At 43.7% G+C, this 15,189-nt stretch overlaps 1 protein-coding gene across 1 annotated transcript in view; it reads right to left on the minus strand.

Annotated features, from left to right (window-relative positions):
* Positions 1 to 4,775: 4,775 nt before the first annotated feature.
* alkbh5 (alkB homolog 5, RNA demethylase) overlaps positions 4,776 to 15,189 on the minus strand; it is a 31,988-nt gene continuing 21,574 nt past the window's right edge. Inside the window, exons 2-4 of the mRNA XM_068003092.1 lie at positions 10,857 to 10,937; positions 8,725 to 8,880; positions 4,776 to 5,799 (exon numbers count right to left, since the gene is read on the minus strand). Of these exons, the coding sequence (XP_067859193.1) occupies positions 5,604 to 5,799; positions 8,725 to 8,880; positions 10,857 to 10,937 (433 nt within the window). The 3' untranslated portion in view covers positions 4,776 to 5,603. The remainder of the gene's footprint in view (positions 5,800 to 8,724; positions 8,881 to 10,856; positions 10,938 to 15,189) is intronic.

Consider the following 15,189-nt stretch of genomic DNA (forward strand, 5'->3'; position numbering starts at 1 on the left):
TAGTGGAGACCTGGGAATTAGATGAAATGTCAGGAATTTAACTTAAGGAAAGGAAAGAAGTTTCAGGGGAGCAGAAGGAAAAAGGAGGAAAATATAAATAGCAAGCCTTTATAAATAAACTCATCGCTATCTCAGTGCAAGTGCAGTATTTTGGGTATGGATTATTAAAGACTTCTTTGGAGATTTTTAATTTAAAAACATGCTTGTTTTTAGGTTTTATTAGCAGCATCAAAAACTGGGAGAAAATCAGAAAAAAATGGAGTCCTAAAAATCCTGGGTAAATCAGTAAAAATTGTTTTTATTTAGAACACCACTAAAACTAAAAACAAGGGACTAAGAGCAGGGACAGTTAAGCTAAATGAGAACCCAAAATTACTTACACAGTTCACAGTCACCACTTTGTGTCAGCTTAGCTCAGTCGTAGCACTCTCACTTCAAGTAAGAAGGTTGTATCAAGCACCACTCCAAAACTTTTAGCATCTAATCTAGGCTGGCACTTTAGTGTAGTACTGAGGGAGTGCTGCACTGTCAGCGGTGCTGTCTTTCAGATGAGATACCAAACTGAGACCCCATCTGCCTGTTTAGGTGGGCATAAATGGCACTATTCGAAGGAGTAGGGAGGTATGATGGCCAACATTTATTCCTCAACCAACCCCACCCAGATTTACTATTTCCACAGGTGTTTGTGGGATCATCTTGTGTGAACATCTGGTATGAAAATTGGCTGCCTTGTTTGCCTACATGAGTGACTGCACTTCAAAAGTAATTCATTGGCTGTGAAGCACTTTGAGATATCTTGGGAATGTTAAAGGAGTTATAAAAATGTCTGTTCTTTATGGAGCTCAGTGGCAGTTCCAAATGTTCAGGCAGGTGTATGCTTTACTACTGCCTTTAGTTTCTAGTCATTTGAGTCACAGAATCACAGAGCCTGAAATCTGTGCATTTCTGTTGTCTCTTACACATAGCTTTTAATTGTATATATACTGGGAATTTAGAATACGTGGGGAGTAATTACTGTAACGTTGCACACAGGAGTCAAGACTAAGTGCAATCTTCAGGTGAATCAGGGATAACAGGACTAAGGCACATAGATGTAATTCGGTCCCCAATTTAGTCATACATTCTGTCCTTATTTTATTTCTATTATAAATTCCTATATCTACATTTATAATTAAAACAACCTATGTAAACAACACTGTAATTACACACTCCCACCAGTGGTGGGATGACAAGTTTATAAAAGCAGTTCTCATTTTAAATATGGATATAGGGATTTCGAATGGGAAATGTTGATAGGAAGTGTACGCAGACACAAGATTTTGATCGCCTGTGGGACTGCACGTGGAAAGTTGGAGAACATAGCCTCTTACCTGTCTCTGCTGTCTTTGTGTGGCTGTTTCTCTGTCTACTCTTCAGGTTGTCTTTCTCTTCTGCTTCTCTCCCAATTTTCCCCCTTTCCTTCCAGCTGGTGGGAGGTATGGAATAGTGAATCCGGAACTGTAGCCGGTGAGTGGTATGGAATGGTGAATGCAGAACGGTGTAGTGAGCAAAAAGAGCCAATGACTGCATTTGGGGAAGGGGGTTGCAGGGAAAAGGTCCTCAGCAACTTCCTTCCCATCTCCCCCATCCCCTCACTTCCATCGTGAACCTCAACTCGTCTTCTTCACAGTCTATTCCCCTTATCTATTCCTAATTGATTAGCATTGACTGTCAGGTGTGGTGATACAACAAAGGCTATGGGCTCCGACAACATCCCGGCTGTAGTGCTGAAGACTTGTGCTCCAGAACTAGCCGCACCTCTAGCCAAACTGTTCCAGTACAGCTACAACACTGGCATCTACCCGACAATGTGGAAAATTGCCCAGGGATGCCCTGTTCACAAAAAACAGCAAAATCCAATCCGGCCAATTAACGCCCCATCAGCCTACTCCTAATCAGCAGCAAAGTGATGGAAGGGGTCGTCGACAGTGCTGTCAAGCGGCACTTACTCACCAATAACCTGCACACCGACGCTGAGTTTGGGTTCTGCCAGGACCACTCAGCTCCAAACCTCATTACAGCCTTGGTCCAAACATGGACAAAAGAGCTGAATTCCAGAGGTGAGGTGAGAGTGACTTCCCTTGACATCAAGGCAGCATTTGACCGAGTGTGGCAACAAGGAGCCCTAGTAAAATTGAAGTCAATGGGAATCAGAGGGAAAACTCTCCAGTGGCTGGAGTCATACCTAGCACAAAGGAAGATGTTGGTGGTTGTTGGAGGCCAATCATCTGCAGGAGTTCCTCAAGGCAGTGTCCTAGGTCCAACCTTCTTCAACTGTTTCATCAATGACCTTCCCTCCATCATAAGATCAGAAAAGGGAATGTTCGCTGATGATTGCAGTGTTCAGTTCCATTCGCAACCCCTCAGATAATGAAGCAGCCCGTGCCCGCATGCACTGTGACCAGGACAACATCCAGGCTTGGGCTCCTAAGTGGCAAGTAACATTTGTGCCAGACAAGTGCCAGGCAATGACCATCTCCAACAAGAGAGAGTCTAACCACCTCCCCATGACATTCAATGGCATTACCATCGCCGAATCCCCCACCATCAACATCCTGGGGGTCACCATTGACCAGAAACTTAACTGGATCAGCCACAAATACTGTGGCAACAAGAGCAGGTCAGAGGCTGGGTATTCTGCAGCGAGTGACTCACCTGACTCCCCAAAGCCTTATCCACCATCTACAAGGCACAAGTCAGGAGTGTGATGGAATACTCTCCACATGCCTGGATGAGTGCAGCTCCAACACTCAAGAAGCTCAACACTATCCAGGACAAAGCAGCCCGCTTGATTGGCACCCCATCCACCACTCTCTTCACCATCGGCGCACCGTGGCTGCAGTGTGTACCATCCACAGGATGCACTGCAGAAGCTCGCCAAGACTTCTTCAAAGCACCTCTCAAACCCACGACCTCTACCACCTAGAAAGACAAGGGCAACAGGCACATGGGAACACCACCTGCATATTCCCCTCCAAGTCACACACCATCCAGACTTGGAAATATATCACCGTTCCTTCATCGTCGCTGGGTCAAAATCCTGGAACTCCCTACCTAACAGCACTATGGGAGAACCTTCACCACACGGACTGCAGTGGTTCAAGGCGGCGGCTCACCACCACCTTCTCATGGGCAATTAGGAAAGGGCAATAAATGCTGGCCTCGCCAGTGACGCCCACATCCCATGAATGAATAAAAAAAAATTAGCCAGCTTCAAAATTCTTTGAAATAACATTACATGGACACTTTTTCCCCCCACCATCTCCCTCTCTCTGACCCTAGTGTCTCCCTTAATTTCTGAAAATTAAAGGAACACAAAACAAAGGCTACAACAGATATGTAGTCAAAACTCATTTTTTCCTCGTTTACACAGACTGTTTAAAAACATACACAATGACTTTTACTTCAGTAAAGCTTTTGAAATTTGTCCTCTTGCTTTTCTTCAAATAATTTTGAAAAAATTTGAGCAGAAACTGCTAAAGAAAAATATTCCTCAGTATAGCAGACTGAACAGTACTGATGCATTCTGCACCTGCTCAGACTGCACAATCCACATTCAACTCAGCATCAATATCACCTCTAAGCCCAGGCTTTTGGGAGAGGCTGAGGCTTTCAACTAAAAACTTTAATAAAAAGGATTAAACAACAGAAAAGAAGTGAAATAGATAAATTTAACCATGCTCTTGCAAAATATGTAATTTTTATTTTGGTTAAAGCTTTATTTTGGACTTTGAAAATTTCAGTTATTGAGCAGAAAAAGACAGGATGAAAATGCTTTCAGAAAGCACGGTGAGATTTGTGGGAATCCAGTGGCCAGATTATGCAATAAGAGTGATGACTTCACAGGCAGCTTCATTATAAGTCTGGCATTAGACATTATAATGGAAAAAGTTGACCACAAAAAATGTGACAGAAACATGACAACAGGAAGTGATCCAGATGGGAATTGCATGTAGACATTAGATTTTTGTTACAAACACACAGATTTCTTGTATGGGGTCTGGATTATGATTGTGATGTTTAGTAGCTAATTTCCTTCAAGGTCACTACTCTAAATAGGAAAATACAGGGAATTGTAGCTACTTATAAACAGTCGAGTTAATCAGAAGGCAGTTAGAATTTCTCAAATTTCAGGCTTCAGGTGAATAACTGGCTCTCTTAAAAAAATTGTTTTACATCTGCAAGTGTGTGGTGTCCAGTGTGTGACACCAACACACACACACACAATACAAGAACGGAAATACTTGTACATCAATGTCAAAAACTATACGCACAGAAACAGCTAGTATGCAGACAGTGAAAATAGTTATTGTGAAATTAAGCAGTTTCCACCTCAAGTTTGCCCCTCCTCCCCTCAAGGTGCTGAGGTGCACTCAATGGACCAATGTGTGAGCCAGTTAGTGTCAGCAGCTATCTAACTGTGAGAGGCATCACAGCAGATCCCATCCTGTCCTCATCCAATGCCACCGACACACACTAACTTTTAACAGCAGAGGTCACTAGCTAGCAACCAGGAGCAAAAGAATCCTCTCCCTAAATTGTCTTCCCTAAGCGAAGTGTGTGGAGGCCAACTGTAACGACAGGGAATGATCCTGGCCTGAGTCTCAGTTCACTTACTGAGTGAAGCATTGAGGGAGCCACAATGTCAGAGTTTTATAGTAGTTTTCATACTGTTCACATTAAAAACCAGCCCAGGAATCAAGTATACGTTTGGACACAAAACACAAACACACAGATTAAAGTGATGCTCTTTGCATTTAATCAAATTTAGCATTTGTACAAGAAATAAAGTAAGCATCAAGGTCAAAGACCTCACTGACAGTCAAACTCTCCTTTTGACAGTTACCCAAATTAAAAGTTTTTTGTTTGTTTTGTTTTTTACATAAAATACCTATTTTCATTTACATAACTTTTTTAATCATTTGCGTACATTTTAAACTTTTTTTGTTTTTTTTCAGAACTGTACAACTTTGTTACAAGCCAACACGTTGGTGTTTTTTTTTCCTTCCCCCATACGGAAACAAAAATTCCTCTCAGTAAGAGTTCCTCTGCAACAATATATTTAACGTAGATTTAGGAACTTTCCTTAACCTGCGACACTAACAATGGAAGCGCTGAAGTTCGAAGGCCGCGCAATACCATGATACTCTGGCTGCTTCTCATTTCAACAAAAAAATGTAGCTTCTGTTTTTTAAATTTTAATTAATATACATTTTTAAACACTTTGCTTTCACACGCACAGAGCAGTGCGCGTTGTTTTGGGGTTTTAAATACATAAAACAAAGAGAGGAAAATAGGTTATACAACAATACCCAGTAACAAAGGTACATTGAAACACTGAGGCCCCCAGCCTGCAACAGAACGGCAATCATCTGCCGCAATCCACCATCAGAGTTCAATAAAATCCATTTTTTTTTTAAAGAGTGTTTTTTTAAAAACTTTTTCCTCTTTGAATTTGAACGTTACTGTTGAGCTGTCCCATTCAGAACTGAGTAGTGCACTTCTTGTCCATCAGCCTTCAAGTTAAAGTCCCCATTTTCTCTCCCCTCCCCAATCAAAAGGTATCAGTGTCGTCGCATTTTAACTTTTCGGACTGGACTATCTACCCCACCACCTTCCTCACCCTCGTCATCATCATCGTCCACACAATCGTGCGTCCTTCTCCAGTAATTTTCTGTAGCACAGTCACTCCTCCTGCGGTGTTTTGGTAAAATCACAGAGCGCCGATTCTCCTCTTTGTCCATTTCTAAAATTCTAGGCCTTTGAAAGGAAACAATGATGGCAGAGTTAACCTCGTACGCACCAATGCAGAGTGTGCTCAAATATTAAGACATTTAGCTGTGTTACTAGTTATATCACAAGTTGACTAGTCTCTTCAGGCCACTGACTTGGGGTGGAATCCTGTTCAATTCTAAGGAATCTTGCTCCATTGGCCACTCTTCCTGCACACCGAGTGACGACAGGTTGTTATACTGTGGGGTCTCAGAACCGATCCCGATCCTCAACTCAGCCAACGTCCATATAACATGCTTTGCTGCAACGAACACTGGACAATCAAAAGGAGCTGGCCAAATGTTCCCCTCCCTAACTCAGTTGAGGTTGGCTACCCTTCACAGTGGATTCTAGGCTGACACCTCAGTGCAGCACTCAGGAAGTATTCCATTGTCAGAAGTGCAACCTTTGAAATGGGAAGTTAAACCGAGACCCCACCTTTCGTTATGTCCTGAATTGGGGGACGTAAAAGATCGTGGGGCATTTTTCAGAGAGCAGGGAGCTCTCCCAGGGTCTTGGTCAACATTTATTAAAAATCATAGAATGGTTACAGCACAGGAGGCTGCCATATGGCCCATCGAGCCCATACTAGCTCTCCAAGAGCAATCCAGCTAGTCCCACTCCTCCATCTTTTCCCAGTAGCCGTGCAAATCTTTTTCCTTCAAGTACTTATTTAATTCCCTTTTGAAAACCACAACTGAATCTGCCTCCACCACCTGCTCTGGCAGTGCATTCCACATCCTAACCACTTGCTGCGTAAAAAAGTTTTTGCTCATGTTGCCTCTGGTTCTTTTGCCAATCACCTTAAATCTGTGTCTTCTGGTTCTTGACCCTTCTGCCAATGGGAACAGTTTCTCTCTATCTACTCTGTCTAGACCCCCTCATGATTTTGAATACCTCTACCAAATCTGCTCTAAGGAGAACAACCCCAGCTTCTCCAGTCTATCCACGTAATTGAAGTCCCTCACCCCTGGAACCATTCTAGTAAATCTTTTCTGTACCCTCTCTAAGGCCTTCACATCCTTCCTAAAGTACGGTGCCCAGAATTGGACACAATACTCCAATTGTGGCCGAACCAGTGTTTTATAAAGGTTCATCTTAACCTCCTTGCTTTTGTACTCTATGCCTCTATTTATAAAGCCCAGGATCCCATATGCCTTTTTAACCACTTTCTCAACCTGCCCTGCCACCTTCAACGATTTGTGTACATATACCCCCAGATTTCTCTGTTCCCATACCCCTTTTAGAATTGTACCCTTTAGTTTATATTGCCTCTCCTCATTCTTCCTACCAAAATGTATCACTTGGCAATTCTCTGCGTTAAATTTCATCTGCCACGTGTCTGCCTATTCCACCGGTCTGTCTATGTCCTTTTGGAGTCTATCACTATCCTCCTCACTGTTCACTACACTTCCAAGTTTTGTGTCATCTGCAAGTTTTCAAATTGTGCCCTGTATACCCAAGTCCAAGTCATTAATATATATCAAGAAAAGCAGTGGTCCTAGTACCGACCCCTTAGAAACACCACTGTACACCTCCCTCCAGTCCGAAAAACAACCGTTCACCACTACTCTGTTTTCTGTCACTTAAGCCAATTTCGTATCCATGCTGTCACTGCCCTTTTTGTTCCATGGGCTTCAACTTTGCTGATAAGCCTATTATGTGGTACTTTATCAAACGCCTTGTGGAAGTCCGTATACACATCAACTGCATTGCCCTCAGCAACCCTCTCCGTTACCTCATCAAAAACGGAATCAAGTTGGTTAAACACGATTTGCCTTTAACAAATCCGTGCTGCCTTTTCTTAATCAATCCACACTTGTCCAAGTGACTGTTAATATTGTCCCGGGTTATCGTTTCTAAAAGTTTCCCCACCACTGAGGTTAAACTGATTGGCCTGCAGTTGCTGGGTTTATCCTTACACCCTCTTTTGAACAAGGGTGTAACATTTGCAATTCTCCAGTCTTCTGGCACCACCCCCATATCTAAGGATAATTGGAAGATTACGGCCAGTACCTCCGCAATTTCCAGCCTTACTTCCCTCAGCAACTTAGAATGCCTCCCATCCTGACCTGATGACGTGTATTTTAAGTACAGCTAGCCTTTCTAGCACCTCCTCTATCAATTTTTAGCCCATCCAGTATCTCAACTACCTCCTTTTACTGTGACTTTGGCAGTATCTTTTTCTGGTGAAGACAGATGCAAAGTACTCATTTAGTACCTCAGCCATGCCCTCTGCCTCCATGCATAGGTCTTCTTTTTGGTCTCTAATCGGCCCCACCTCCTCCTCTTACTACCCGTTTACTGTTTACATGCTTATAGAAGACTTTTGAATTCCCTTTTATGTTAGCCGCCAGTCTATTCTCATACTCTCTCTTTGTCCCTCTTATTTCCTTTTTAACTTCCCCTCTGAACTTTCTATATTCAGCCTGGTTCTCACTTGTATTATCAACCCGACATCTGTCATGCGCCCCCTTTTTCTGCTTCATCTTACTCTCTCTTTCATCATCCAGGGAGCTCTGGTTTTGGTTACCCAACCTTTCCCCCTTGTGGGAATCTACCTAGACTGTACCCGAACCATCTCCTCTTTAAAGGCCGCCCACTGTTCAAAAACAGTTTTGCCTGCAACCAATTCCAACAAAACAGATTAAATGGTTGTTTCTCTCATTGTTGTTTGTGGGACCGCTTTGAGACAGCCTGAGGATGTTGGAGGCATTACATGTGCAAGTCCTTTCTTTCACACAATCCAGCAGTGAGATTTATACATCAGCAGTGTACCATGCATTGGATTCACACATACACCAATACAACTCCTGCGGGGCGGGGCGGGGCAGGGCAGCTTCCAAATAGGATGAGTCCCTAGATTGCTCCATCAAGCAAGTTGCTCTCTACGGAACTCCCATTCCTTCTTACCTGTGTGCAGCATCTGGGTCTGCTTTCCGATGAGACCGTTTCTGTTTCAGTACCACTTGGTATCGGTCACTATTGGACTGTCTGTTGGACACATGAACTGGTAACACTGAGCTGATTAATGATTTTGACTCCAAACGTGGTGCATCTGTCCTTGTTCTGTGGGAGGAAAATATAGAAGCAACAAAAAATAAATCTTGCACAATAGGGCAAATCTTATGAACATCGCTGGTGTAGAACTTCGCACAAGCCAAGTGCATATTGGAAATGCTGGATATATGGTTGTTCCCATCCTACAGTAGCTTTGCAAGACATAACCAAGTGGAGGAATTGGGAATAGCTGAGACAAAAAGAAAAATGACAAATACACAAAATCTGAAATAAAAGCAGAAAATGCACAGCAGAGAGAAAGATGTTTTGGGTGCGGTCCTGCCAAAAGCCCCTTAGTGCTACACAGTCACTGTTACATCCCAGGCAATTAACTGGAGGGTGGAAGTGAAGCTGGGGAAAGAGTGTGGTGAGCAGGAGGGTGGGCAGAAAGAGAGTACATGAGACAGCATGCACAAGAGGGAAAGAGGAGCCAAAGAGTAACACAAAAACGGACACACAAAGTGCCCTCTGCCAGTGTGAGGCACTGCGGTTCTACAACAGACAACAACGTGCATTTATATAGTGCCTTTAACGTAGTAAAATGTCCGAAGGCACTTCGCAGGAGCGATTATCAAACTAAATTTGACACCGAGCTACACAAGGAGATATTAGGACAGGTGACCAAAAGCTCAGTCAAAGTGGTAGGGTTTAAGGAGTATCTTAAAGGAGGAGAGGTAGAGAGGTTAAGGAAGGGAATTCCAGAGCTTAGGGTCAAGGCTGCAGAAGGCACGGCCGCCAATGATGGAGCAATTAAAATCGGGGGTGCACAACAGGCAAGAACTGGAGGAGTGCAGAGATTCCGGAGGAGATTACAGAGATAGGGAGGGGCGAGGCCAGGGAAGGATTTGAAAACAAGGATGAGAATATTAAAATGGAGGTATTGCCGGACCAGGACCCAATGTAGGTCAGCAAGCACTGGGGTGATGGGTGAACGGTACTTGATGCGAGTTAGGATACGGGTAGCAGAGTTTTGGTTGAGCTCAAGTGTATGGAGGGTGGAAGATGGGAGACCAGCCAGGAGAGCGTTGGGATAGTCAAGTCTAGAGATAACAAAGGCATGGACAAGGATTTCAGCAGATGAGCTGAGGCGGGGTGGAGACGATGTTACAGAGGTGGAAGTAGACGGCCTTGGTGATGGAGTGGATATGTGGTCGGAAGCTCATCTCAGGGTCAAGTAAGATGCCAAGGCTGTGAACGGTCTGATTCAGCCTCAGACAGTGGCCAGGGAGAGGGATGGAGTCGGTGGCTAGGGAACGGAGTTTGTGATGGGGACCGAAGAAAATGGCTTCAGTCTTCCCAATATTTAGTTGAAGGAAATTTCTGCTCATCCAGTACTGGATGTCAGACAAGCAGTGCGAAAAAAATCAGAGACAGTGGAGGGGTCGAGAGAGGTGGTGGTGAGGTAGAGCTGAGTGTTGTCAGCGTACACGTGGAACCTGACTTCGTGTTTTCGGATGATGTTACCAAGGGGCCGCATGCAGATGAGAAATAGGAGGGGTTCAAGGATAGTTCCTTGAGGGACTCCAGAGTCAACGTTGCGGGAGCAGGAAGAGAAGCCATTGCAGGTGGTTCTCGGGCTATGATTGGATAGGTAAGAATGGAACCAGGCGAGGGCAGTCCCACCCAGCTGCATGGCAGAGGACAATGCTTGTAACTGTGCAGCAAGAACAGCAGATGGTCTCCTGAGCGAAAAGCTGAGTGAACTCCTCCAGGTTTCAATATTAAAACTGAGTCCAATGGTCAAAATTTATGGATAGAAAACTTTCTCTCTCTATTCATACTCCCTCCAGTCAGAATCAACAACAACTTCATCACTTTCTAAACTCATTCTTTTAGTTACACAATTAGTTATCTTTTTGTCCCTGTACACCACAAATTATTAAAATTAGAGGGGAAAGAACACCTCTATCTGTAGGCATCAAACAGAAGAGCACACTGGTTAGCATTAAAGCTGCTGCATCATAAAGAAAATGAGAATCTCTTACTTTCGTAGTATGATAACAGCCCTCCGCTCCCTGATGTCTTGGGGTCGAATGCAGTGAGTGATTTCGTCTGCTGCATAATCACTAAGGAAAGAACAGATCAAGGGTCAGTGGAAAAAATGTCACTAGTTCTACCCACACACTCATTTGCTCTAGTTTCTGGCCACTTCATTGCCTTTTTTTCCCTTCACCTTCTGAAGCCACAAACTTTAGCTGATTTATAACACCATGGACTCAGGTACCTCATCCAAGAATCACATGAGCCTAGACTGTGAGCATCAGCAAGATATTGTACCAAGGGAGACATCTCAGCTGAGTATGATCCTGTCCATTCTACACATGCAGGAATTACTAGATGACCAGGAACAGGAACTCCGGCAAACAGATCCTCACAGACCAAGATACTTTCCAGCAGGGATAGGGATCAGGAGCAGGGACTTTGCCTCACTCCACGGGCACTGAATCTAATGCCCAACACCTGACCTGGCTGAGTTGCCACATACCAGGTATCACAGAAAATGAACTACACCACGATCTGCACTGATCAGCCCAGAAGATACACACAGCAGCTACAAAACTCGCTGCTTTAAGCTGACATTGCATCTTCTACAATATAAAATCATGGCATATAATATAAACTTGTGGAAAGCCACAAGGGAACAGTGCAAATGGGTTCAAGAGGCAACTGGATGCGTCACTGGCAAGAGGACACCGAAGGACGTAGTATATAAGGTTGAGATCAAACAGGAGTTTCCCCAAAGATCCACCCTTGTTCCTATATCTTAATTTGTATCAAACTCAACAAAACAGTGTCCCACTCTGATATGTGTTCTGGATCAGTTAGTACAGTCACATTCAGCAGCTTGGTGAGTTCCACCTCAAGCAGCAAAGTAAACTTACCAAGTGGGAGGTACCCAAGCATACTCAATCAGCAGTAAGATCACGCTGATAAAAGCACAGCTGCAATGGTCAGAACCAATGGTTATATGAAAGATTCCAGAATGCCAAAAAGGATCCTCTACAACAAGGTGGAACAGAGCAAATGGAAGCCAGGTGGGCTCAAGCACAATCTCAAGTACTGAAATATCAATGCTGCCAGCTACAAAAAGCTCATGGGTGTTCGCACAAAGCGCGTGCAGTGATACACAGTACTCAGTTGGCACGAACAACAGCACGGAAATCATGAATGACAGAAATGTGAACAGCAGCAGGCTGTCTCCCTAGAGGGGCTGTTTGGATCCATGAAACATGGAAGAGAGCTTGCCTCTCCCACATACTGGCCTCCATAACCATCAGTGCTGTCATCATAACCGATTTTCTTTAACAAGGGTCATCGTCTTCAATTTGTGTTAAGTAATATTCCCATTTTTCTGACTTTTTCCAATATTATTTATTTCTATTTATTGCTGCAATTTATTCCCAACTATCACCCATTCTGAGAAAAGCTGGAACAGCAAGATTAATCCCCAGGGGCAGCGTCCCTATACTTCCTCCTTTTTCAATCATGCACATGAATATTGCTCGTGCATTCAACACACCCCAGGAAAATTAATTGTGAAATGTCTCGACAAGAAATGCTATAAATTAGCAAATTTAAACCTGGATTAGTGTCAAACTAAAAGACATGGAACAGAAGCTCTATTATTTTAGCTGAATGTTTGTGTGGAATCTTAAGTATGAGTCAAGAGCCATGTGCCAGGTATTTAAATAGCTCTAAACAGGTTTCAATTCTGTACCTGAGTTTGTCGATGTGTTCTTCAGATTGAGACTCAACCAGGAATGCTATGCTACGCCAGCCAGAACTGTACAAATGAGACATTGTGAAAAAAATCTTTCACTCAAACCTTCCCCATCCCAAAGTTGTCACTCCTCACCCACACTACTTTGAGTCAGGAAGATCACATCTGAAGACATGGATACAGAATTGGCTAAGTAACAGGAAGCAGAGAGCAGTGGTGAACAGTTGTTTTTCAGACTGAAGGGAGGTGTACAGTGGTGATCCCCAGGGGTCGGTACCACTCCTATTCTTGATATATATCAATGACTTGGACATGGGTGTACAGGGCACAACTTAAATTTGCAGATGACACAAAACTTGGAAGGGTAGTGAAGAGTGAGGAGGATAGAGATAGACTTCCAAAGGACATAGACAGGCAGACAGGTTGGTGGAATGTGCGGACACATGGCAGATGAAATTTAACGCAGAAAAATGCAAGGTGATACATTTCGGTAAGAAGAATGAGAAGAGGCAATATAAACTGAAGGACACAATTCTAAAAGGGGTACAGGAACAGAGAGATCTGGGGGTATCTGTGCACAAATCGCTGGAAGTAGCAGGGCAGGTTGAGAAAGTGGTTAAAAAAGCATACGGGATGCCGGGCTTTATAAATAGAGGCATAGAATACAAAAGCAAGGAAGTCATGAAGAACCTTTATAAAACACTGGTTCGGCCGCAGCTGAAGTATTGTGTCCAGTTCTGGGCATCGCGCTTTGAGAAAGATGTGAAGGCCTTAGAGACGGTGCAGAAGAGATTTACTAGAATGATTCCAGGGATGAGGGACTTTAATTACATGGATAGACTGGAGAAGCTGGGGTTGTTCTCCTTGGAACAGAAAAGGTTGAGGAGATTTGATAGAGGTATTCAAAATCATGAAGGGTCTAGATAGAGTAGATAGAAAGAAACAGTTCCCTTTGGTGAAAGGGTCAAGAACCAGAGGACATAGATTTAAGGTGATTGGCAAAAGAACCAAAGGTGAAATGAGGAAAAACTTTTTTTATACAGCGATTTTAGCTGGATTGTTCTTGCATAGAGCTAGCATGGATTCGATGGGCCAAATGGCCTCCTTCCATACTGTAACCTTTCTTTGATTCTATGAGTGGTTAGGATCCGGAACGCACTGCCAGAGAGGGTGGTTGAGGCAGATTCAATCGTGGCCTTCCAAGAGGAACTGGATAAGTACTTTAACGCAAAATATTTCCAGGGCTACGGATAAAGGGTGGGGGGATGGGACTTGCTGGATTGCTCTTGCACAGGCTGAATGGCCGCCTTCTGTGCTGTAAGCTATGATTCTAAGATAGTTATCTACAGCAGTAGAAGACATCATCTCTCCTTGCCAAATTTCTTCTCTGTACAACAAAATGCACATAATTTGGGGGCGAGGGCAGAATTTGAATATCAGAAAAGGTTTGACCTGTTATTTTGCACTTGCAACTCCGATATTTTGGCATGGAGGGAGGGAGGGACCTGCATTTCTATAGCACCTTTCACGACCTCAGGATGGCCAAAGTACTTTAAGGTCATCAAAGTACTTTAGAAGTGCAGTCACTGTTGTAATGTAATAGGGAAACACTGAGTAGTAAACAACTCATTGCTTGGTTTTCGCTCCATCATGGTTCCATAAGTACCTGAGCTTACAGCACATGGTTTAATCAGTTCAGAGTTTAGTTGACAGAAGCAGCACTACACGTGCAGTGTTAAGGAATAGCTTGCCATCACTGGTACAGGCCGATAACTGATCTAAAGAAACTTGTGGTCCTCCTTTGCACATGTTGGGATGTGGATAAAATTAGACTTTTAAAAAAAAAAGCCAGAAGGAATCGGGGATGTTAGCAGATGTCGTCTTAATGGGGATTAACTGCACTGTACAACTCGGCTCTGCCCTCTGGTGCTAACAACCAGTACTGCTGTACTATAAACAGAAAATGCTGGAGGAGGGTGATGATGGATGGGGACTAGTTTCGCCTCTGGAAGATGTTAAAGTATTTGAGCAAGTAGAGAGCTGGGGAAAGGGATTGGGGGGGGGGGGAAAAAGAGGGGAGGTGAGGAGAGGAAAGAACAAAAGGCAGTGTACAGCAGTACTGCCAAAAGCAAAATACTGCGGAGGCTGGAAATCTGAAATAAAAACAGAAAATGCTGGAGAAGCTCAGCAATCTCATCATTCTATTGTTTCTCAATCTGTCCCATTACTACCTTCCTTGCCTTGCACCATCATCCCTTTTGTCATTTAATCACTTGTTCCCTCTACCCTATCACCCCTCCCTTTTGTTCTTTCCTCTCCTCCCCTCCCCCCCCCCCCTTTCCCTGGCTCTGTACTTGCTCAAAAACTTTAACTCTCTTAACATCTTCCAGTTCTGACAAAAGGTCTTCGACCTGAAACGTTAACTCTGTTTCTTTCTCCACAGATGCTGCCTGACTTGCTGAGCTTCTCCAGCATTTTCTGTTTTTATTTCAGATTTCCAGCCTCCGCAGTATTTTGCTTTTGGCAGTACTGCTGTACACTGGTCAACTGCAAGCACTTCCCATTGCACACTTTAAAATACTGCAGCAATACATAGC

Source organism: Heptranchias perlo, chromosome 22, assembly GCF_035084215.1.
Source record: "Heptranchias perlo isolate sHepPer1 chromosome 22, sHepPer1.hap1, whole genome shotgun sequence".
Lineage (NCBI taxonomy): Eukaryota > Metazoa > Chordata > Chondrichthyes > Hexanchiformes > Hexanchidae > Heptranchias > Heptranchias perlo.